The sequence below is a fragment of the Talpa occidentalis genome, unplaced genomic scaffold (assembly GCF_014898055.3).
Source record: "Talpa occidentalis isolate TD23 unplaced genomic scaffold, MPIMG_talOcc4v2.1 talOcc4.7, whole genome shotgun sequence".
Classification (NCBI taxonomy): domain Eukaryota; kingdom Metazoa; phylum Chordata; class Mammalia; order Eulipotyphla; family Talpidae; genus Talpa; species Talpa occidentalis.
The window spans coordinates 12553106-12579026 of NW_023605083.1; the positions used below are offsets into that span (position 1 = coordinate 12553106).

Here is a 25921-nt window from a genome sequence, read left to right on the forward strand (position 1 = left end):
TAAATAGAATCATAAATGAAAAAGAAGTTACAACAGACACCTCAGAAACATAGAGAAACATAGGAGACAACTATGAACATTTTTTTTTAAAGATCTATTTATTTATTTATACAAGCACTGGGTACAGTCAGAAGCGTGGGAGGGTGAGAGAATTCACCAGAGCCAGAGCGGGGAGCAGAGCAGGCAGAAGGACCGAAGTACACTGCTGAGGGGAGCAGCGGGTGGCAGGAGAGGTCTGCGCGCCATGCGGGACCCTCCTCCAGTGGCCGGGGATGCAGCTGGGGATTGAATTGGCGCTGCAGTGGCTGTGGGCAGCTTCACAACCCAGCACTCAACCACGGCGCCACCGGGGAGGCCCCATACTATGAACATCTTAATGTCAACAAACTGGAAAATCCAGACGATGCTGACAAATTCTGAGTAGCAAACAACCTTCCACAACTGAATCAGGAAAAAACAGAAATCCTAAACAGACCACTACAAGGAAGGAAATTGAAACAGTAATAAGTCTACCCAAAAAGAGTTCAGAATCAGATGGTTTAACCAATGAGTTCTACCAAACCTTCAAAGATGAACTAATAACTGCCTTTCTCAAACTTTTCAAAAAAAATGAGAATAAGGAATGCCCCAAAAAATAAACAAAGACATCACAAAAAAAGAGAGAACTACAAAACAATATCCCTAAAGAACACCCATTCAAAAAATCCTTAACAAAGATTTAGCAAATCAAATTCAACAATATTTTAAAGGATCATACATCATGACCATGTGGGATTTATTCCAGGGATTCAAGGATGGTTCAACATATGTAAATCATCAATGTAATTCACCATGTTAACAAAAGGAAAGATAAAAGTCATGCGATTATATCAAGAGATGCAGAGAAGTTCATTTGACAAAATTCAACATCCATTTACGATAAAAATGTAATAAAATGGTGATAGAAGAAATACACGTCAGCACAATAAAGGTGACATGTCCCAAATCCACAGCTGACATTATATTCAATGGCAAAAAACTGAAAGCTTTCCCTCTAAGGTCAAATACAAGGATGTATACTTTTACCACCAGTATTTAAAATAGGATTGGAAGTCTAAGTTGGACAATTAGTAAAGAGGATATAAAAGAAATCCAAATTGGGAAAGAAGTAAAACTATTACAATTTGCAGAGGACATCAAAATATACACAGGAAACCCTTAACACTATACTATAAACTATTAGAAACAACAACTAAGTAAAGTGGCAGGCTACAAAGTCAACACAAATTTGAGGAGACCTATGTACTTCTTTGTCCACTGCAGCACTACTTACAATAGCCAACATATGGAAACAACCTAAGTGTCCAACAACAGAGGAATGAAATAAGAAGATGTGGTAATACTACCCAGTTGGAAGAAAAGATAAAAATCTGCCATTGCAACAACATGGTGGAACTGGAGGGCATTATGCTAAGTGAAGTAAGTCTATAGAAGAAAGACAAATACAGAATGATTTCACTCATGTGGAATACAGAGAAATAAAACAAAGGAACTGACAAAACTAAACCAAAACAAACCTTAGAAATATGGCTGCAAAATGGAAGCTGCTAAAGAGGTAAGGAAGGTGAGACTGGGAACAAAGGAGGTAGGGGCCCACTGGTTTAGGTTAAGGGACTACGGGTACTTTGGTGGTGGGTATGGGGATATGCATCTGAAGAAGTGTGAAATGATTCCCTAACCACATACAGTATTGTATATCAATGCTACCGCAATAAAAAAGGAAACTTTGCTGAATTATTCACAAAGGCAAAAAGACAAAAGCAACACAAGTATCAATGGACAGATGAGTGGAGAAATAAAATATGGTGAATATATATAATGGAATATTATTCAGCCTTAAAAAGGAAGGAATCCCTATCACATGCTACAACATGAATGAATCTTGAAGACATTATACTAAGTGAAATAAGTCCAAAAAGATAAATACAGCATGACCCCATATATGTGAGGTACTCAGAATAGTTAAATTCAGAGAGACAAAAAGTAATTGCCTGGAGAGGAAGAGGGGGGTAGTTGTTATTTAATAGGTAGTATTTCAGTTTGGCCAGATGAAAAGCACTCTAGAGACTGGCTGCATAACGATATAAATGTACTTAATACTACTGAACTGTATACTTTTAAATCATTTAAGATAGCAACTCACTTATCATGTATATATTATAATTAATATTTTTTAAATAGTGTATAAGTCAATGATAATGTTAATTGATTTTTACAGTAATGTCAGGGAACTTCTGTTCACATATACACAGTATAAAAACATTAGATCACAGGGCCTCCCTGGTGGCTCAAGGGGTTAAGCATCGTACTATGAAGCAATCCGCAACCTCTGCAGCACGAGTTCGATCCCCGGCCAGCCAGGGAGAAACCCACATGGCGCAGCAGACCTCTCCTGACTCGCCTGCTGCTCCCCTCAGCTGTGTACTTCAGTCAATCTGCTTGTTCTCTTCCCCACTGTCTCTGGTGGATCCTCTCACTCTCCCCCCCACCCCCACATCTCTGGCCTGTACTCCAGCTCTTCTATGCATAAATAAATAAATCTTTAAAAAAAAAAAAAAACATTAGATCACAGCTTAGAAGTCTGAAAATTTGGAAAAGCTAATGAGGTTAAAACCAAACTAAGAAAGAATATTCTAGGTTTAGGTTCAGGGTAACATTACATTTTCTACCCTCTTGGATTTAATTTGGAGAATACTATGTGAGCAGAAGTGTTCTATCTGCCACTTTGAGTGGAAGCATTTAATTGCTAGTGGAAGACAGAGGAGTGATCTGTTTCCCCTGCCTGGGAGCTCTGGAAGTGCATAGCTTGAGACTGAGCTGCCCTCAGCACATATTCCTGAGGGCACACCGTGAGTTAAGCCCTCCAGAGAATCCACACTTGGGGAAGTAAATCTTTCTTTTGTTAATCCACTGGGACTTGGGACATGTTTGTTACCACACCATCTTCTAGTCCACCCTGACTAATACAGAATTTTTAAGGGAACACTAAAAAGTGAGCATCTGAATTTCAACTTACCTCAATATCCTATAATAGTTTAAAAAAGGACCTTTTATTTTTCTGAAGAAACTTCACCATAATCATTCTACATAAATGTACAAGATGTTTAGCAATGACGATTAGCAGTAGAGAAAAACGTCTTTCCTTGCCACATAGAGTACTACATCACTGACTGTGAATGACTCAGTGGAGAATGTGTATTTTGTTTGGCTGGTTTGTGACAGAAATAAGGAAAACATACTAAATAATAGGCACATGAAACCTTTTCTCCAAGAATGTAGCAACAATCGCTACATTGCATTGAGGAGACAAGGTGTTCAGCAGCACATACGCCCCCTTTCATCAAGTGTCAAGTTCCTGGATGCACTGGGTAGTTTTCTAAATAAGTATCTGTTAATCTTCTAGGGTCACGCTGACTGCAGGAAAAAATACCCAGAAGCCAGTTTCTAGCAGGTTTTGTGAGGGGGTAAAGGATCAGAGCTTTCCTATCCCTTTCCCCATCACTCCACTGCTCCCGGCAGAGTGAGTGAGAGGTGAAGCTATTCCCAAACATCTGAAACCATTTGTTAAAAACTGAGGTTATGACAAATAAAGATACTTTAAACTGGTGCTTCATATCTTTAGCTCATGATGTAACCAGACACTAAAATAATAGTGTAAGCTCTGGTGGGAAAAATCACCAGAGTTGTGAGACATGTGGTCCACTCCCTCCTCTCCAGCTAGCAAACCGGCACATGGGGCTTGATTTTCCAAGGATCTCTTTTCTGTCATCCATAAGGAAGAAAGATCAAATCAATGTTTCCCCAAATGTGGTCTCTAGTGCAATCCTTTTTGGGGGATGTGGTGAGGGACGAAGTATTGGACAGCTGCAGATTCTGAGAACCCAGACTTTCCCCATTTGATCAGAAGTTCAGTGAGGCCAAGGAATCTGCATTTAAAAACTTCTCAACTTTTATTTGCACAGCTCCATCTTCAGTGACCTTTGGAATTGTGTGATGAGGCCAAATTAACATACACTTTGACATTTGTGGACAATAAGACAAAAGAATCTCTAAGGCCCGATGCGGCAACATAGTTCTACAGTCATGCATAAAGCTGAAAAGGAATATGTTGTTTCTGCACCACTCACTCCAGCCCCTCCCAAATCCTCTACCTAGAGATCATCCCAGAACATAATAACATATTAAAACTGATATGGTATTACTAACTATTCAAAACTTTTTCCCCATTCATTTCACTTCATCTCTATTTTCCACCACAAAAAAAAAAAAAAAAGGCATGAGCCTCAATCACACCTTAGAGAATAAATTTTAATACCACAAATGATACTTGGAGGCCAGACCTTTACATCATGGTACTCCACATTCTCTCATAAAACTATTTCCAAATATGTTAAAATTGTTATAACAATAAATTATTGCAACAAAATTGTTATAACAATAAATTATTTCTTATTAAATTGTTTCTTGTATCTATGAGCAAATAGGTTAGAATGAATTGGGAAAAAAGACAGTTATTGAAAGATTAAAGACTAGAATACAAAAATGAGAATTGAGAAAGTACCTATTATTATGTTTGGCAAGGAGTGGGCAGTTAGTAAACATTGATTTCCTTCCCTAAAAAAAGCCTGCACCCTCTCGAATAACTACAGAAACTATAATCTTGGCCATGCCAAAAAGATGATAGCTAAGAGATGTGATTTAATGTAGTAAGTGGTGGCTAATTAAGAGAGAGAAGACCCCACCCTCTCCCCTGAGGCTACTTTTGAACGTGAGTCAGTGGATGGAAGACCCTTCTTGGACCACCTTGGGAGGCAGGGTTGAATATGGAGACCACAGAAGCATTGGACCAAGGTCATTGTGAACCCAAAGCAAAGTCACCCCCTCTGGGAACACTTATATTCCAGAATCCATAATTTTTTAAGACTGGATTGTTTCTGTTGTTTTCCCCAGCGTTATCAGGATTAGAAGTCTGATCTCTTAGTTGACACCTTTGCAAAAACCCTTCACATGTTTCCTGCCTGTGCTTACTGACCAAATACAACAGGAGAAGGATCCTCAGAGGAGGAAGTTCCCTGAAGCTTTGTGGCAGGACTAGGGCAACTAAGTCAGGAGAATGGGCCTTCTCCAAGGATGGGGCCCTCCCACTGTGCCCTGACTTGTTGTAGTCACAGAAAGGGACATGGCTGAGCCCAGCTCTGACCCTCCAGGTTTGCTTGGGGTCAGGTAGGACCCAAAAATGTCAGGCTCCAAGCTGTGGTCTGCCCTTCCCTATCTGCCCTAATGCCTATAAAGCAGACACTACAATTTCACAGCACAATGGTATCAACCAGAGAAAAACCTGAGGAAGCTAAATAAGTAAAACAATGGCATTTATTTCAAGTCTTAAATTTGCAAATCTGGGAGCTTAAACTCATATATCATTCCAAATTGTACCCTCCTGGGTCATTGTTTAAGGGATTTTTATAGGGGGGGGGAAATGATTGGGTGAAGAAGAATTGAAAATCCAGAATTGCTTATAAACTGCATTTCTTATACTTCAATGGCTTTTACTCACCATGGTCTTGGTTACTATAGAGAAAACAAAAAGAAAAGTTATACACCCTCTTCACAGTAGGATCTGTTTTCTAGTGCCTGGTTGGGTTCCCCTCCCCCACCAACTGATTTGCCTGGCTGACCTTAGAGAAGGACACTCCACAGGGTTCTAAGTTGCCAGTGTGGCCCATAAGACAAGGCACTCAGAAGCACAGCTGTGAGACCCACACAGCTACAGGCAACCTGCTTCCTGCCCCCTTGGCCCAGGTGCCAGCTGTTCCTGGAGCACCTATGGGCAGCTCTGTCAGTGATTTTTGAGCTTGATACATGTTTTCCCTTGGTTTCCCTGGAACATGCTGTATGTGCCAATTTCAAGTCTTAGATTTGCAAATCCAGAAGCTGGTGGTAACCAAAAGACACCCTCTGAAACATGTGAAGCCATGTGTTCTTCCCACAGCAAAGACTACAGACAATGCAGGGAGGATACTGAATCAACAACACAAGCCGTTGACATCCTCCAGTCCCCTGGGAGGGAGGGCCAGTCCTTCCACCATTAAATCTTACATTTACTGGGCCTCCCTGGTGGCGCAAGGGATTAAGCACTGCACTATGAAGCAACCCGCAGCCTCTGCAGCATGAGTTCGATCCCCGGCCGGCCAGGGAGAAACCCACATGGTGCAGCAGACCTCTCCTGACTCGCCCGCTGCTCCTCTCAGCAGTGTATTTCAGTCAGTCTGCCTGTTCTGCTCCCCACTCTGTCTCTGGTGAATCCTCTCACCCCCCACACCTTTGGCCTTTACCCCAGCTCTTGTATGCATAAATAAATAAATCTTTAACAAAAATAAAAATAAAAAAATAAATCTTACATTTACTGGCAATAAACACAAACCTGAGCAGCTGTCATTTCAGGACAATGTGAACTTTCTGGAAAAGGTCTGGAAGAGCAAGATTCCTAAACTTCCCCAAGTCACTGATGATAAGCCCATTTTAAAATTACCAGAGAATGATGGAGGACAACCTCAGAAGAAAGAAATAAAGACTGAATGACAGCTCTCATTTTTTCACAAGGTCCAGGACTACTCAACCAAGAAATTGTCAGAGGAAAGCAGAGAGGACAGGACAAAGAGAAGAAAGGCTGGAGCTTTCCCAGGCACAGATGGAGCAGATGCTGAAAGATAAAAATCTGTCAGTCTCAGTGGCGGAAGACCTGCTGCAGAGCACCAGTTTGCTTGCCCTCCGTGGAGATCACCTGGGAACTCAGGAAGTTCCACAAAAGAGGGAAGCAGACCATGGTGACTACTCTGTCTCCTGGTCAGGTGATCCAAAGGGTGGGCTGAGGAGTAAGGCACTACTTAGAATTGAGAAGAAAATTTTCAAAGTGTATAAAACATGTACTTCACATATCAGTTTTGCAACCTCTAAAAAAAAAAATAATTGAAAACACACTGAGAGAATTGAAGAGAACCGCTTACTTCCATCAAGAGGAGGTCCTCTCCTATTAATATGAGATGAGAGCTCAAGAACAGTGGGAGGCAGCTGTGTGTACAGAGAAAAAGCTGGAGGAGCTGAGAAAGGAAGGTGATGGCACCAGGCAAATGCTGGTCAAGTGGAATCCCAGTGCCAGCCTTTCCCATGGAATCTCTTTTGCTTCTCCTGCCCCGCTCCAGCCTACAGAGTTCTGAGAGAATTTAGGATCTCTTGGTCATCAGTCCCAGGAAGGAGCAGGTCATGCATCTGGGGTCATATTTGACTCAGTTTCCATGACAACTGGGCCCTGAACACATCCAGGTTACAACATCTGCATGTTGTTGTCTCTTACAGTAATTTGGATTTATCGCTGTTCAGTTTACCTACTAGTAAATTGATTCCACAAGTACTCTTATTAGTAGAGCATATTTTTTAGATATGGATTCATTAATTATTGTGAATACATGGTTTCCTCAACATGAGGCTTTTTAGAAACATATACAGTATCATAGTTTCATTTAAATTTTGTTTAAAGTACCATCTAAGTTTGACACAGATATATTGAAAACAATAAAGACAATTTGGATGGTATGGCAATTATAATAAATCTGTGGAAGTAAGTAAATTTACCTCCAACAATTTTGTTTTTGTAAAAAATACATGGACTGGACATACCCATGATGTGACCTGCACCCTCATGCTAAGATAATGCCATGTTTCTAACTCTCCCCAGAGCTGGCTATGGTGGTGTGGGAGTCAGAAAAGGCTCTCTGGAGGAGGTGGGCCCTTAGCTGAATGCTGAAGGACAAGTAGGCATTACCTACAGGGCTTTTCAAACTTAAAGTGGCATATGAATCACTTGGAGATCTTGTAATAAAGCAGAATCTAATTATCAGTCTTAGAGGACAGAAGCCCCTGCACTACCCCTAGTGACATTCTTTCTGGGACCAGAAGTGCAAATGCTAGGATATTCAGTGATTATGACGACAACTGGGGAACTAAGGGAAGCAGGGGCATTTCTGACTGGAGGAAGAGAGCGTGCAAAAATGGAAGGGTACTAAGTAGCCTGGTCTGGGTGAGTGAAGTAGTTTGTACAATTAGATTTCTAGAAGACTCATGGAAAGGGGAAATCCTCAGGCACAACTGATGGATGTAAACCTGTGCAGGTGTGCTGATCAGTTTCCAGTTATCCACTCTTTCACTCCGATCTACCATGATGATCTTGCCCTAAGGGCACCATCATTAGCAAAAACTATAATGAAGAGTTGACGTAGTCTCCCTTGGGGAAGGCAGTCATGGACAGTAACTCCAGAATAACTGTGTTTACTCACTTCAACCCAGATATGTGAAGCTATCTCCTGAACTGTTCTTTTTCCTCACCTTCTCCATCCAACATATCAAGCATTTCTTCAAACTCCTTTCTCTCTGAGCTCCATTCTTCTGGGAAGGTCACTGTGACTTTTGAATGTCCCTCAACTGTGCCCACTCCACTATGCTTTCTCCAATCCATCTCCTCCCAGCAACCAGAGAGTACTCTTTAGCCCATGACCTGAGCATGGCAAGAACGAATTCCCACCTTGACACCTTGCAATTAAGGTCAGTTGACCTTGCCCTAGGCACCCTATCTCCTCTATCTGGGTCAAAACAGCAAAGGTGGATCACTCATGCCATGAATGCTGAACGCTTGGTGGTGTGTGGTTTGTATCTGGCATATTACCAAGAGTTCCCCTTTTCATTCATAATGTTGCTCAAGTACAATAAACTATATGGTCACAAAGTAAAGGCTCCCTAGATTTCAAACTTTTCCAGAGAGAATTATAACAACTTAGATAGATAGATAGATCTCTTATTTACAAATATACACAATATGGAGTTTATCAAAACTTAAATGCAACTATGGACAGTCAAATTAATACTGTTGCTTTACCAATTTAACCAATATGGTGACATTATGTTTTTGGTTAATTCTGGTATATCTGAAGGCCAAATGTAAAACATATAGCATGTCAGGGCCTCCCTGGTGGCACAGGCAGTTGAGCACAGTGCTGTCAAGCTGTCCGCAGCCTCTCCAGTGCCGGTTCGATCCCCTCTGGCCTTGGAGCAACCCACATGGCAAGCAGACCTCTCCTGTCTCGCCTGCTGCTCCCCTCAGCAGTGTATTTTGTCATGACTGCCTGTTCTGTTCCCGGCTCTGTCTCTGGTGAATCCTCTCACCCTCCCGCGCATCTGGCCTGTACCCCAGTTCTTGTATAAATAAACAAATCTTTAAAAAGAAAAAACCACATATAGCATGTCAATAGCTATAACACCACCATGCCTGGGTAAAAGTAGAAACCCCACCAAAGCACCACAGGAGACTCCTGTGGGCACTCTGTTCATGAAAGCTCACTCTACTGCACAGACCATGTGCTGCAATGCTTATGTGAATTACAGACAAATGATTCCTCTGTTTGATTCAGATTCAAGGGCACTGAGTTTCAAGATATCATGTAATATGAGTATTATGAGGGCATTCTAGAATATAACACAACTAGGAGCCATATAGAAATAAATTTCTCTCCTGGGGTTCCTTCTGGGGGCTCTTATTCCATTCCTTTTGGGTGGACCTGGACACCTGCATTTTATCCAAGTTCCTCTCATTAATCCAATGCACAGCAAAAAATGAGGATTTCCTAGAGAGGGATGTCAATGATGTTGGAGGGGTGTGCATGTTCCTATGTACAGCACTGAGTCTCCTCACTTCTCATGGCTCAAAACCCCATGGGTTATAATTTACTAATAAAATCTGGTTTTTAGAGAACTTTTGGACACAAAGAAAAACTGAGTAAAGAATAGAGAGTTCCCATAGATCTTCTTGTCAGTACACTCAAAACCTCCCTATCAATATCCCCACCAGATGGCTTTAATTATTTATTTAATTATTAATTATAATCAAAATGAACCTACACTGATACATCCTTATTTCCCAAAGTTGTTAGTTTACTTCAGGGTCCAGATTCCATGTGTTTTGACAAATGTAAAATGAGATGCATTTTCCAGTATAATATATTACAGAGTAGTTCAGTGTACTAAAAACCACTTGTGGGCCTCCCCTGGTGGCGCAGCAGTTGAGCGCTGGGTTGCAAAGCTGCCTACAGCCTCTGCAGCACCAGTTCGATCCCTGACTTCCAGCGAGGGTCCCACATGGCATGCAGACCTCTCCTGCCATGCCCGCCGATCCCCTTAGCAGTGTATTTCGTCAGTCTGCCTGTTCTGTTCTCCGCTCTGGCTCAGGTGAATTCTCTCACCCTCCTGTACTTCTGACTGTACCCAGTGCTTGTATAAATAAATAAATCTTAAAAAAAAAACCCACTTGTGCTCTGCCTGTTCATCTCTCACCATTGCCTCCCCCCGCCCACAACCCCCGCAATCCTGAAAGCCACTGATCTTTTTACCATTCTGAAGGAATGGGGCTACATTTGTATGGCAGCAGAGGACATAGCAAGCTGACCTAGATGTGAGGTCTGGAAAGACTTCCTGAGGGCATGAGACATGAACAAAGATGCCAAGACTAGATGGACACTGACAAGGCAGGAGGGAGGCAGACACAAAGGCCCTGTAGCACGAAGAAGCACAGCTTCTTGAGGAGTTAGGGAGATCCCAGCAAGTACATGGGACACAGAAAATGATGGGGCGTGTAGGGCAGGAAGGAGTCGGAGGGGTGGACAGAGTCCTGGGGCTCGACATTAAGCAGAGTTGGGGCACAGAAGAAATACTGGACTTTGAAAAGATCACTGAGGTTTCAGTGGGGAGACTGGATTGAAGAAGGCTCATCGAGGTGTGAGGAAATGGGCGAGTATGAGAAACCCACCCAGAGATCATGGTAGCTGGGATGAGTCAGGGATTTGATAGGTTTAAGAATCATTAAAATGTATTTTACTGCAACCTGGATGAGGAAAATGAGAAGGGAGAGAGAAAAAGAAAGCTGACTCCAGTTCCTGTCTTGAGCATGAATGGAGTGCATGGTAATTCTAGGCACAGGAATTGGAGATATCAAGAAGAGGTTCTATAAAGTCTGGACCATCCCCTCTTGCAAATGCTAGGTGACTTTCAAATGACTTTGAGATGTTCAGTAGAAACGTTGAGTAAATGAGTGGATTTAAGGACCTGGGAATACACAAGAGAGTGGTTTAATCTGGAGATGCATTTTTGGAAGGTTTGGGCACATAAGGACAAATTGTTTAGAAGTTGCTTTCACTCTAAAGCCTTTCTGGCCTGGTCCACACCGACACCCATGAAATCAGAATAGTTAGAGGTGGTGTGGTGCTCTTCTGCAGAGATCAGCCTGCACTGCACCTTATGAGAAACCCCAGTGTCTTTAAAGGTTTGCACAGGAGAGCAGCATCACCCTTCCAGCCTGCTCTAGGGGAGCCTCCTAAAGAAGCTTCTCGTGGAGAGAGGGAATGCCTGCCACACCTTTGTAAGACTGTGCCAGGCCACCTCCCCACACAGGGGTGCTGGTGGAATGAGGTCCTTCTGCATCCCTCCCACTCCACACATCTAAGATAGCCAAGTTCAAGGAACTACTTATTCACCCAGAACAAGGAACACTCTCTGCAATGTTGATTTGGACAGGGTCCTGGCCCAGGCTTAATGATCTACTAAAAACGATGAAAATAGGATCCTTAAACACTACAAAAAGAAAAAAAAAAAGAAATGATATCTCATCTACCCACATTTGCAGCTTCTGAACTCATGCATTCACTTATTAACCTATGAAGAGAGAAGCATGGACAAAAAAACCACAAAAAAAGTCATCCAAGAAAAGATAGAAGGAAAAGATAGAGGGTGTGTGAGGTTGGTACACGAGAACTACAGTGAGAGGCAGGAAGCCAAAAGAGAAAAGAAAATGCCCAAATCTCAAGAGCTGGTCTCAGTTTGAGCTTCCCAGACTGGGACTTTCATAGACTCTTACCATTTCACCCCTCCCAAGAACATTTAGGCGTGCAGTATGCTGGGTTGCCAACTTTCCATTCGGTCAAATAAGTAATTAAAAACAACAAAGTACCTTCAAAATTGCTGTGATTTTATAAAAGAACATTATGAGCAGGAAAAAAGGCAAGGAAAATCATCTTAAAATAGAAGACAGTTTTTGAATTAAATTCACGTAGGTTTATAAAGTCTTCCTGCCATTCCTCATTTTCCTCTTTCCTTTTCAGACCATGAAAAGACTTGAGATGTAGCCTCACCAGTCATGGGTGGACACCCACAAAACCACATCTGTGGCAGTCTGGAAACCATGCATTTTGTGGAGAAAAGAAGCAGGAATTGCAGTTCCCTGGCCTTTGACACATTCACTTGCAGGAGAATTTGTGAGAATTTAGTTGACTGGTGAATTTAATTCAAAACTGTCTTCTATTTTAAGACTGACCATGTAAAAACTACAGTGTATTACAGTGTATCCATGCAGTAGAATTACATTGTAATTCAGGGTAATTACTTTGTAACTCTCAGGTAAAAGGAACAAATTGATGCAGGCTATAGTATGAATATTCTCAAAATAACAATGCTGAGTTTGGGGGGTGGTGGGGAACGCCATACCTACCATATTCTATATACATGAAATTCAAACTAGAAAATGCAAACTAATCTATAATGACAGAAAGTAGCTCCCAGTTTGCCTAGTGATGCTGGGTGCAAGGAAGGTGTAGGGAACAGGAAAGTGGTGCAGCCTCTTTTTCACTTTTTGCCGTGAGCCTGGATGGTCGCCACCTGTGGCTTTTGTTTACTACCCACATGATATGGTGTTACTGGGAGCATGAACACGGGGCATGCGCACTTGTGATCCTAGACACCTGGACAGAGAGCACGGGACATGCTTATATATAAATACAGACAGCTGGGCGGAAAGGCAAATGATGAGAGGAGAACGAGGGTACGGAGATCTTGGGGGCTACAAGTCTCAGTTGCTGCCTGCCCCCTGCCTACTGGTCTGCCCGTGTGTCCAGTCCCCTGCTTTAGCACTAAAGGCCTGTCACATCTATCAAGGGCTCCAAAATTCTTTTCCATTTGCCTGAATCGACTCTGAACCTTCCGGGCCTGGGATGGTTACACAACAGAATAACAATAAAGGAGTTATACTTCAAAATAACTTAAAACAAACAGAAAGCTTGTCTTTGGGCCCTAGGATCTGGAATTAGGAGAAAGCAAAGCACAAGGAGTGGCTGTGTTTCCTTGCTGGCTCACAGTAGTATATTTTTAACCATTTACAATTATCACCACAGTAAAAAATGAAAAAGGTGAAACAAGGACATACAAGAGGATAACAGAGACAGAACACTCTTTTTCAAAGTCCTTATTTGAAAATCAGGTGCCATGAATTCTTTCCAGCCATCCTGAATTCCTCCCTCACAAGCACACAAATAACACAGTAAATGAACATAGTCAATCGATGTTTGAAGGAGATATCATGGACATACCACCAAAATAATGCAAATTGCCACAAAATGACATTTTAAGCAATAGTAACAAACTTGTGCTGATCTAGCTACCACCCTGTCCTCCAACCTCACTTATTTTCACACTGGATTGCTACAGTTATAGAAATCATTAAGTAGTCGACAACCCCTAGTGGTTAAAGCCATTAATTACTCTTTTCTTATCTGGGAGCAATTTGGATTCAGCTAATGAAAAGATAGTGTTACAGGGCAAACCCCGACATAAAATGGGGTTGCCTGACTGTGGGTCCTCACCCATGCGCTGAAAGGGGACTTAATGCTAAACTGCAGACACACGCAAAAGGTTGATAAAAAGTTTACTTACAGGGGAAAGGGGAATGGGAAATGAATAACTCAGGGAGAAAAAGAGGGAGATGAGTTCGTAAATGTGTCCTACCTGTTCCGCTGACCTGGAATTCCAATGACACACCAAGCGGGCAAAAACCTAGCATGCCTTGCGCGAAGCCAGGGACCCCCCCCCACACACACACACACACCCCAGCCACATGACCTGTTAAATACCCAACTAGTTAAGCCTAATTGCTTAACTCCACCCTCAGGTCCTTGCAACCTTCCCTTTGGTGATCATGGGATTTGTAGTTCCCAGTGTCTTGATGGAGTGGGGAGAGTCCACAAAGCCTGTATGGAGTTTGCTCAGCACAGCCTTTCCCCCTAACAATATCAGTAAAATAAGTTTCATCAAAACCTAAGAAGGGAGCTACCGTCAAGTCATATAGGGAAAGAAAAGATTCTTGTAAGTCAGGAGGGTAATTTAGTACCAACAGGAGAGGGAAATAACCTTTGCAAGTAGAAAGTCAGTGAAGAAGGGATAAAAATGTTGGAATTCCTGATCCATTTGCATTACAATTGTTCTTTATACTTGGAGAATGAACATCGGGTATAGTTTAGTTTAAATAGGGACCCTCCTTTGCCCATGTCTACAACATAGCCAGGGAGGTTCTGATACCTCTGATAGCTATGCCTTCAGGTACTGATTTTAAAAGGTTAAAGAATGTTTAAATTTCAATGTGCAATCATTTTGAACTGGCTATTGGTTATAGAATGACTTCTTGGCTTGACATTGTGTTTGCAAATTTCTGGTCTAATTCACTGATTAGATACAACATTCACCTGGCCTTTTTTTAAAGGATTTATTTTATTTTATGCATACAAGAATGGGGTACAGGCCAGATGTGCAGGAGGATGAGAGGATTCACCAGAGACAGAGCGGGGAACAGAACAGGTAGACTGACTGAAATACACTGCTGAGGGGAGCAGGGCGAGACAGGAGAGGTCAGCCACGCCATGTGGGTACCTCCCAGGGGGCCGGGATCAAATCTGTGCTGCAGAGGCTGCACAGCTTCACAGCACTGTGCTCAATCCGCTGTACCACCAGGGAGGCCCAATACTCACCTGGCTTTAAAAAACAGAGTGATCATGAGGCAGTGTTGCAAGATCAGTTGCTCCTGAAAAACACCTGAGTTAACGCTCCAGTATATTGCATTCCACCAGGATTCACAACCCATTTACCACTTGAAACTCTTTTCTGTTCCTTCCCTAAAACAAGTTTAGTCAGGCTCCTCACATGTGGAGAGCAGCCCTGCCTAATGGGACAAGAAAAAGCCATTTGAAATTAAATAAACCTATTCCAACACACAGCTCAAATTTGATTTCATTATCTTCATTCCCCCACCACCACCACCAAAAAAAAAAAAAAAAAAAAAAAGTTGGTTCAGAAGCAGAGTAAGAAAGAAAGGTGTGTAATACTGGGAAACTGAGTTTGTTCTGGATGTCAAGAAAGCACAAATGACTTTAAGCAGGTCTGAAGGGATAAAGTACAAGACAAAAATAAACATCCACAAATCTAAAAGTATTTGTGGTCCTCTTTAGCATCTTTATTGCATTCAAGTATTTGCAGATATTTTATCAAAGTCTCAAGGGAGAATTTCTACTGCTGTGGATGTTTAAAGATAGATGGCATTCTGGCTTGATTTGGATTAGATGTCAACCTGCCTGGTGTTGTTGGAGCTGGCAGTGCCTTCCAAAGTACAGGCCAACACCCTCATTTCACAGATGAGGAAATGGAAGGTTAAGGGCCTTGACCAGAATGACATAGCTATTTAAATGGGACACAGCCAGGATTGCAAGCTACATGTTAAGACTCTCCTGAGTCTGTCTCCTGGGGCCTCCTTACTGTTCTCTTTGATTTCCCTTGGGGGGTGGGGGGATCGCGGGGGTGGTCAAATATTCTCTAAGTACCAATCACCATCATTTTTACAATGGCTTGCATGCAATCCAGCTGCACATCAGAATCACCTGGGAGTGTTACAGGTTCTGAAGCAAAGCAGCCAGGGTGTGGCCCTTGAATAGGGAGTTTCAAGAGTTCCCCTAGGCAATCCTAATGTGCAGCCACCTCTGAGGAGCCCTACAATGGGGTAAAGTTTACAGGGGATGAAACTTGTGATAATTAAGACAAGCTATTGCAACGGACAATCCGCCAATTAAATTAGGTGTTTCCTCCTGCAAATTTTCATCACTTATTAAGTTAGTCCCTGGGTCAAGTTCTAGCTGGTTGTGGGGTCTTCTATACCATCATTTTTGCTCTTCTCTCTAAAAGTGCACCCCTGCAGTCAAAATGCCCATTAAAAATAGAGATCTGAAAACAAGTTTCAAAATGTTAAATAAAAGCAAGGGAAGAAAGAAATCCCCTGATTTGGACAAGTCTCCATAAGCAAAACAGAGGAAAGGGAGGCTATCTGGCTATAATTCCGGCCAAGAGCGTTTGGGCATTTTCCCAGAATTACCCAAGTAATCCTATGAAATGCAAGTCTATGTAGGCTAAATTATGTACAAACTGCCTAAATCATGAGTTTTAATCAAAAGTTACCTGACTGTGGTAAGCATGAATGCCAAAGACAACACATACATCAAGGGTTTCAATGACCCCGGCCCTTTCCTAAGCAGCTCTCTCCAGGGTCTTTCAGTGATAAACCACACAGCCAAGCCAACTGTGAATTAGATGCTCTCTGGACCCTTTCGCACCGCCTTGGAGCCTGAGTTACACACTCAGGAGAACTCCCCAATTCCTACACCCCGTCTGGCTCAAAGCATTCAGAGGGGGGTGTATTGATCAGGACCTAGAGCACTGTCAGAACCACCTTTTCCTGATGACACCTGGGGGCCCACCTGGTCTGGCATCATCCAGCGATCTGATGCCCGTGAGGCTACGGTGAAGATGTCCAAAGTCCACTGGCTGCAGGGAAGGACGCGACTGAGGAGTTGTGTCAGAGTGCCCCATCCTCCAAGGCACTGCCCAAAGGCACTGCCCAAGTCTCCGTGAAGACACAGAGAAGAGGTTTAGCTCAGGACAGTCCTGAAGGGGTGGGCAGTCAGTCGGGGGCTGCTCCCAAGCTCAGCAGCAGCCTCTGCGCCCAAACTGCCCCACTTGCGGCATTGCCCTGGAGCCTATGGGCAGTCGGGGCAGGCCCCCAAGCTGGGCGAAGGCTCAGCGCTGCGCTTGACCCTGCCAGCCCGGGGCTCACCGCGAGGGGCCGCCTTCACCCCAAGCCCGCGCCACCTGTCCTCGCTGAGTGACAGCACAGCCCCGGGACAACCCTGGGCAGGAGACGGCGCGCCCCACACTGTAGCGCTTCCACCGTAGCAAAGACTGGACGGGTCCGAGAAGGCAGAGGGTCACGGACACGCGGACGGCCCTACCTGTCCCGTGACGTAGAGCAGGCACCAGGTACCGCCGAGGATGCGGGCCAGGACCCCCGGGCGCCAGGGCACAGCCAGCCGAGTCATGGTTCTCCGGCCGGGAAGGAGGGGCGTCCGGGGCGAGACCCCTCCCGGGAAGCGGTCGCGGCTTCCCGCGCGGGCTGCGGGGGCTCGACGGCGGCGGCCGCGGGGCTGGCCGGCCGGCTCGGGCGTGCGCCTGCTGGGCAGGGCTGAGCTGGCGCGCACGGCGCGTCCTCGGAGCGGCTGTGCGGCCGCCGGTCCAGGCAGCTTTGAATGGGAGCGCGTGCGCTGGGGGTGGGGCGTTATTTGTGAATGTGCTGCTTGTCTTGGCTCGGGATAGTTCGCGCCCTCCCCTCACCTCCCCCCACCCCCCCCCGCACCCCCTAGGCTCCTACTCCTCCCCTCCCGTGTCCGTCCGGCGCAGGCGGGGAGCTCTGACACTGAGCCGCCAGGGCCGGGACTGCCGTGCGCATTTCAGAAAACTCCAGCGGGGCTGCGCGCTGGCTTCTCTGTATTCTCTTTAAAAAGAGGGTTGCACGCAGTACGCCTTATTCAGGGTTGGATGCCCCCCAGCATGCCCTTGGAGAGCGCAGGGTGAGAAGGAAGGGCTTTACCCTAATGCTAATGCTTCCCTGGAACAAGTCCCTTGGGCCATTCCGGGCGCACTCTCTTGGAGCTCGGAGCTCGGCAGCCACTCTGGGAGTCGCGCCTGGGCCCTCGGGAGAGTGGAGAAGAGTGTGTGCGTGTGTGGAGGGGTGATGATGAAGAAACGCGCGGACACACACAGCGGGAGCTGAACTGAACGTCGTGGTGTGTTTATCTGTGGGGTCTCGTTCCCTCTCGGCGTGAAGAGAGTAACCAAGTAACCTGGGTCTGGGACCTGAGGCTGGGAGTGGTGGAGAGCTGCTGCGGGGGCGCAGGACAGCTACCGAGAGACCCCGTGAGCCAGGAGCCCGCGTCTTGCACAGGGGGCTCAAGAAATGGGTTCAGTGGAAGTGCGCTTATCCTGCTCCCGGGCCAGTGGGTTTCTGGGGGAAGCCAGGAGGCCCCCTCCTCTGGTGTGGGCCTTGCTTTCACTAATTACGCTTGAGGCTTTCAGGCTTTCTCTGTAACCGAAAACAACCCATGCCGTGTTGAAATTCTTTGCCATTGGGACTCAGACTGCTTTCGTTCTAAAAACCTGGCGCTCCAGATCCAGTTTCCCAAAGCATCTTTATAAGAAAGCAAATCCTCCACCCTTCTTCCAGGCCACTCCACCCCTCTTGAACCTTGGCAGTGAAGCTAGCATAGGCGGGGAGCTGGCCCCACTTCAGTAAACTCTGTACGATAAAGGGATTCAGCGCAGCGTTGGTGAAATAACTTTTGTGAAGTTCCCACGTGCGCGCATTGGTATGAGCCCAGCGTACATGAAGACTGCGTAGCAACGATTCATTCAGTACACACACTTCTAAAGCCAAGGGCTATACTTAAAAGTTGTAGCCCATCAGTGACCTAGACAGACACGAATCTCGCCCTTTTTAATTACAAACAAGACACAACTGCTGACAAACTGAAAGGCAAAGCCAGAGCAGAGATGCCTATAGGACAGGAATGTTCTATGTGCCAGCATCAGTGTTCGTATTCGGAATAAGGGGATTTTATTCTCCTATATATATAAAAGGAGCTGCTTCTCAGAATTCCTCCATATACTCATTATGTGCATATTTATTGAGTGTCCAAGGTATGCAAGAAAAAATCTTGAAGTGGAAAAAAAAATCTCCCTTGCACTTAGAATTCCAGAAAGACAAAGCTTGACAGTCAAAATCTTTAGAGACCTGGGGCCTCCCTGGTGATGCAAGGAGTTAAGACACAACCTATGAAGCTATCTGCAGCCAATGCAACATGAGTTTGATCCCCAGTCAGGGTGCTACCCACATGGCACAACAGACCTCTCCTGACTTGCCCGCTGCTCCCCTCAGCAGTGTATTTCAGTCAATCTGCCTGTTCTGTTCCCCACTGTCTGGTGAATCCTTTCACCACCACCACCACCATAACCCCCCCCCAACATCTCTGGCCTGTACCCCAGTTTTGTATGCATAAATAAAAATAAATCTTAAAAAAAAGAAAACAGAAAATAGAGAGTCCTTTTTTAAAAAAATATTTAGAGACCTTTTGGGGTTTTAGACCCTTGGCAAAGTGGAAAAAATAAGATTTTAAAACTATCCTGTAATATTTTTTAAAGGTAAAATTTTAAACACACACACACACAAGAACAAAGACCACAGAGGCTGGCCACAGGAAAGTGTCCCCAGAGGGGACTACAAATGGCAGTCTTGCTAGGACTTTGTTGCCACAAGGTTTGGCAACAAAAGGCAAAGCAATGGGTGTGGTGCAGTGGTCCTAAAACGGTGGGGCTGAGGAATCTAAAGCACCAAGTTGGGAGAAAGAAAGGAACCCATATTGATGTGCCAGATATCAGTGCTATACATTATAACTGAATTTTCAAATAACCCTTAAGATAGGTGCAGATTATGCCAATTTGACAAATGATAATCCTGAAGCTCAGTGGCTATACTACAAGGATTAGAACCAAGCTTCAGAGAATACAATAACAGAATTTCAGGATTGGATAAGAGTCCTAGCCCAACCATATACTCCAAACCCTAAAGAACACAGCTATCTAGTTCAGTTGCCACATTTTCACATTTAAGTGTGGAAGAAACTAAAGCCTAGAAAAGTTATTATTTGTATGATGTCTCATAAGATGCTGATGAAATGTCTCCTTCCTCAATGTCATGAAGAAAGAGTGTGCTTCTATTCCTTTAGAAATGAAGTAACTGTAGAAAAGAGGGGTTTCAAGTTAATTAATAGGGAAGTTAAATGTAGGGTAAGAAGGGGGATTAAAGTTCAAAAGGAGGGAAATCAACTAAGAAGATGCTGTCATCATCCAGTTTGTGAGGTGATAAAAGCTTCCTTTACTGAAGATGTGCTCAAGCTACAGGAGAACAAAGTCGGTGTTGGAAAAATCAGACAGGTGAGAAAAGTGTTACTGGTTCCACAAATGATGGCCCCTTAGAGTATCTCCATCCCAGAGGTCCAACTCCAGGTGTCTGACCCCAGACTCAAATGTTTGGAAAGAGCCTAGTTTTGTTGCTTCCTCATTGTCTATTAAAAAAAAAATCTATGGGCCTCCCTGGTGACACAAGGGTTTAAGTACCACACTATGAAGAAATCCACAGCCTCTGCAGCACGTGTTCGATCCCCAGCCGGCCAGGGAGAAACCCACATGGCAAAGCAGACCTCTCCTGTCTTGCCCGCTGATCCCCTCAGCAGTGTATTTCAGTCTGCCTGTTCTGTTCCCCACTCTGTCTCCAGTGAGTCCTCTCACACACACTGCATCTCTGACCTGTACCCCAGTCTTATATGCATAAATAAATAAATCTTTTTAAAAAATAAAAATTAAAAAAATCTATAGGTTCTTAAATTATTTTCCAATCAGTATATATCACTGACAGCTTAAGAAATAACTGAGTGAGATGGAAGAAAATATTTTCTTTATCCACTGAAGATCAAGTGCTCTTGATATTGCATAAAATATAGTATGGATGATTTAAAACAGGTATCTTAACAGTTTAATGACTTCATTATGGACCAAGAAAATTCACAGATACTAGAATCCATTGGGGCGTCAGAGGTCCCCAATCACCAACTATTTAATCCCAGTTTTCTGCTCTAGATCACAAGCCCTTTCATCCAACACTTGTAGCAGCAGATGGATTTAGGTATCACTAGTCAGACCTCTGAAAGAATTATTCTATTAGAACATCAGAATAATTGATTCTGGAACTGACTCGGTCTACCTGTTAATTGCAGAGGCACTTCTACTCTAGTGACGGCTCACCATGTCCCAATTATTTCTAAGCCCTGTTTTGGTTTCCCACCCCTTTATTTTTACTTTTCTTTTCCCAGTGCCATCATTTCAATCATTCCCCAGTGCCATCAGTGCTTTCCGTTGGTCATTCCTTCAGAACTTACACTTCAGAACAAACTCAGTTATCTGCTTGTTCTGTGTCTACCCTTCAGGAACCTAACACTGCAGAGGAAAATCACAGAACAGGACAGAGTAAGTGTTACCTCAGTATTCTCTTCGTTAACCTCCGGTGTGCTCTCAACACTGACCATCAGTCCTCTTGATCCATTCACTCTCACGCCTTCAAGTCTCTACTTTCTGCAAACCTTAGCCCATTGTTCATCTATTTCTCTTTCAAGAGATATGCAGAATTCCAGCTTTTCAGAGAAAGCCAAATCAGTCAAATGGGAACAATTTCTACTGCCTTCTTCCAAATTTACTGCTATCCATGCCCATGCTCTCTTTCCCTGTTTTCTCTGAAGCCAGTGCCCCCAGAGTGGTGTGTGGATCAAGTGTCCCCTTGCCTGTAAGCACTAAGAAAATGGGTTATAAATTTTCCCTTTTCTATACTGTTTATTCAACAACCATCTATAAATTCTACTCTATCTTTCAGTATTCAAACATGCTTCAGCTACTACCATATATAAAGAAATTCCTTAAACCTCCTCTAACTACCCCATATCATCTTCCTTCACAACCATACTTCTTAAAGGTTTTATCACATTCCCTATTATCTTCCTCCCTCCCTATTTAATAATTCTCAACACAGTCTACGGTTTCCTGTGAGCTGGCTACCAGCTGACCATCCATGGGCAACTGTGAGTTACGTGCTATCTACAAATCACAGCAGAGAATTCCTTAACTACCTACGTAGTATAGCCCATATCATAAGGCAGGCCCAGGGATGCCTAGGCCTCTGTTGATCTGATTATCTGACTATCTCCATGGTGGTCTTGGGATAACTCTGCCTGTGATAACATCAAATATTTTGCTGATGCAAATGTCTCCTGACATATGGTCACAATGTCCCCTTCCCTGTCCTCGTAAAACTTTGCCCCAAATTCCTATCCCACCCTCCGGACTTTCTTCCTCATACCATTGTCTCATGATCAGCTTTTACTAGCCTATATGCTTTCAATAAATGGCACAAGAACTTCTGCTCAAGTAGCAGAGTCTTGCCTTGCAAACCTGCTCCATGACTGCTGATTCCCCTGTCATGTTCCCATGGCAAAGCAGCAACAAAGTTCCTGCCACAACAATAGTCCAGTCAGAATTCAACCACCATCACCCTACAGAAATAGAACTGTCACCAGCTATCTCCATGCTGTTGTTTCCAATGCACAGTAGTCAATCCTCTTCCTACTTGTGCTCACAAGGCCTTTTGGCATAGTCCATCATGCTTTCCTTCATGACCTTTCTGTAGACTAAATTATTAGCATGCTGCTCCTAAGAACATGACTCAGATGTGCTGTCCTCTTCTCTCCCAATTCCCCTATCTAGTTAACTCCTTACTGAGTCAATCCCACATCTGGGTTGAGTTTCTTATTTATATGCACTCATGTAGATGTATTTTTTCCTTCAGAGAATTAATTCTAATTTGTAATTATGTTTGTGTTAATGTGATTAATTGACCAACGTTTATACTTCACCCTCCCACTATGTTGTTAATTCTGTAGGAGCACTTCAGTGTTGTGGTTCATATGTGCCTACCCAGTTCAAATGCCCAGCATGTCATCCAAATGTGTTGAATTAATAAATGGAGGAGTTAGCACTTCACATCTTTCAGTGAAATGACCTGGAACATAGTAAGTATTCAAAAAAAAAAAAAAAGACTAAGTCAGTGAACAAAAAAAGACTAAGTCAATTAGAAATTGCCTAAAGTAAATTCCTAGACAAACTCCAAGTAGAAATCCACTGGCCTATCTATAATTATTGAATAGGTAACAAAACATTCCAACACTTCCCTCTTACAAAAACTATATACTGAAGTTTGGTACAAAGCCAATTATGTTTCTTATCACCCCAAAGTTTCCCGAATAAGGAAAAACAAAAATCAAATAATTTAAATAAATATATACAGATTAGACATATTACTAAAATAGAAGCAGTAGGAAGTGAGGTCCACATTCTATTTCTCAGAGTTAAGATTTATCTAAGTTAATTCTAGTTAGTATATTGTGTACATTATAAAATTGCTCAGCAAGAAAGGAATTTTCTGATAACTGGCTCAAATCCCACTTCCTTCCCTTCTTGGTCTTCAGTTGGAAATGCCCTTCTTGTCAGTCTTTATTTGCCTCGGTAGACAAGCAAAACACAGAGCAAAGCTGTTCAGTCAAGCAAAACATTCATTTTTGACAAGTTGAATGTCACACACTTTGTTCAAAGAAAATATACATACCTGAATTATACAGTTAAAAGTCTCCTCACTTGAGTGAAACTGTTTCAACAATATTCCAGTCCATAGAGACATGTGGCTTCAACTATTACAAACTGTTAAATTATGTGCATAATAAAAAATGATAGGAAACATAAAGTAGTATGTTTATATCTCACAGAAATGACTCAAACCCATATTTCAAGAAAGTAAACACTGGAAACCAGAAGTTTTACTTTCTCTCTGGCCCTATTTAATCCCTGGTCTAAATTTTCTTTTCCATGAACAGATTTTTTCTCTAATTTTAGCTACTGGATTTTCTGGATTTTCAAATTATAAACACAAAAATTAGCAATAACTGGCTAAACACAGTTAAATGAATTAACATTCAGATCAAAATATTTAAAATTACCTCTGCTTCCTTCTATGGGGAAAATGCAGTGTCCCCTGAGAGTTATAACTTATCAGCAGAGTTATCTTTTCCTTCTGTAACACTGAGTTACTGAGGAGTGTTTGAGGTCACAGTGATTTCCTGGCATCTATCTAGCTGCATTCATGATAGTGTGTTAGTAATGTGCATACTTAATCTCTTGATGTTGGCTTGCGGGGAGTCTCAAATATAAAATGTGACAGCATTTGTTTTTCTTACCATATAAAACATGACATCACAAACTGTTAAGAGGTTAAACCATATATTATGGCTTCATTTCAGAGTCACCGTTTGCGTCATATGACTGCCCAACAGGGACCGAATCTAACACACTTAACATTCCTGAGTCTAATAACATATATAAGCTCCTCGGGGTGAGGCCCATTGGGTGTGGTTTTATCACACAGAAAATCTTATATAATAATAACCTTCTCGAAAAATTGTCATTCTTTCTCCATGTGTTGAATGATTGGTCCAAATAATACAGCAAAGGACAGCTGAGATTATAAAGGAATCAAAAAATGACATTTAGAAGCTGCCATATTAGTTCCATTCATCTTCTCTGGAGCTCTCAGAAACGTTTACCTGAACTTGGCAAAAGTTTTTCCATAAATCAGTTAGTCTGTCACGGATAATACAGTTTCCATTTTGTACTAGCCATTATGAAAATATGTAAAAGAAATAAAAGAGATGATCCCTGTTCTTTCAAAATGCACAATTAAGTATTATAAAATGCATCTCTGAAAGAAAACTTTCTAAAATATTCATCCTCCCTTATTTCACAACCTCCTTGAAAGCATGACAATGGATGTTGTAAAGGGGAGTTGTGTATCCTTTTCACCTATCACACAGCAGGCACACAATAGATGTTTGATCAACCGCATTGGAGACTTATTTTCATACCAACCACATTGATGAGCACTGTGACGAGAAAGCACTGATTCTGTTCTTGTGCCAATTTGCCTAAACTTCCTGTCAGAATATTTCAATAATCAGAATCCTTACTGTTCTACAGTGCTGATAAGGCAGGCTTTGAGATATAACTTAAACTATTAGACAGGAAATTCTAGTGGTATAGTAGCTAACTCAACATTTTGTTAATGGGATTTGTTCTCATGTAAAAGAATGCCACTTAGAAACCCAAGTATGCTGTGTACGCTGGTATCTCTGGTATGTTTTGCTTCTTACATTATCTGCACAACAGCATTGCATGATTTATCTGCTTCCAGGCACAGAAGGCACACTAGAAAAACTGTGGACCAAGTGCAGTACTTACTCCAAGCTCAGCATCTAAAGGTCCTTGCCTGAATCATAAGACCTCCAAAATAAGTCCAGGGAGCTGGGTTGCCATGTCTTATGGAATCATTTCAGCAAACACAACAAAAGCAAAAGAGTGCCATCTATGTAGTTGAGCAAGACTCTACTGTTCAGTTGCCTATGAAAGGATATTATGAATTTTTGCTTATTATAATCAGCTTTTCTTATCTGAAATCAGCTTTTAAACAAAAGGACAACAGACCGCTTTCTTTTGAACTATGTTATCCTTGGTTTCCTTAGAGGCAGTAGTAAAAGTTATACCTCCATTTGATTCATTCTGAATGAAATTTCAGTGTATATGTGGACAAAATCCCCTTCAATTTTGCTAGAAAAATTGGAAACCTCTGATCTGGAAAATCATCCAATAAAAATAAACACCCAGGAACATAGGATTTTGCTTGCTTCTCATTAAAACATATGAAAACAATTCCTCATAGAATCAAAATGAAAACAAAGTGTGATATAAAACATAATTTGAAAGAAATTGTTACTTTCAGCTTCTCAAACAACAACTGATATATTTTTACCTATTATGCTGCTCTGTGTATTCTTATATGTTGTCCTTCCTATTCTAAGTTGCAACTACTAATGATCTCACTATCCATTGGGAAGAATGTGGAGATAAAGTTTGAAGCATGACATAGTTTTTTTCTGAACTA

General features: G+C 42.8%; 1 protein-coding gene across 3 annotated transcripts in view; it reads right to left on the minus strand.

The window, feature by feature from the left end:
• ADAMTSL1 (ADAMTS like 1) overlaps positions 1-17343 on the minus strand; it is an 861052-nt gene extending 843709 nt beyond the window's left edge. For 2 of the 3 annotated variants that reach the window (XM_054689145.1, XM_054689144.1), the window contains exon 1: positions 17232-17343. In XM_054689145.1, the coding sequence (XP_054545120.1) occupies positions 17232-17318 (87 nt within the window). In that variant the 5' untranslated portion in view covers positions 17319-17343. Of the gene's footprint in view, positions 1-13911; positions 13986-17231 lie in introns of those variants that run through there. The other variant, XM_054689147.1, reaches the window with a different exon arrangement.
• Between the last annotated feature and the right edge of the window lie 8578 nt (positions 17344-25921).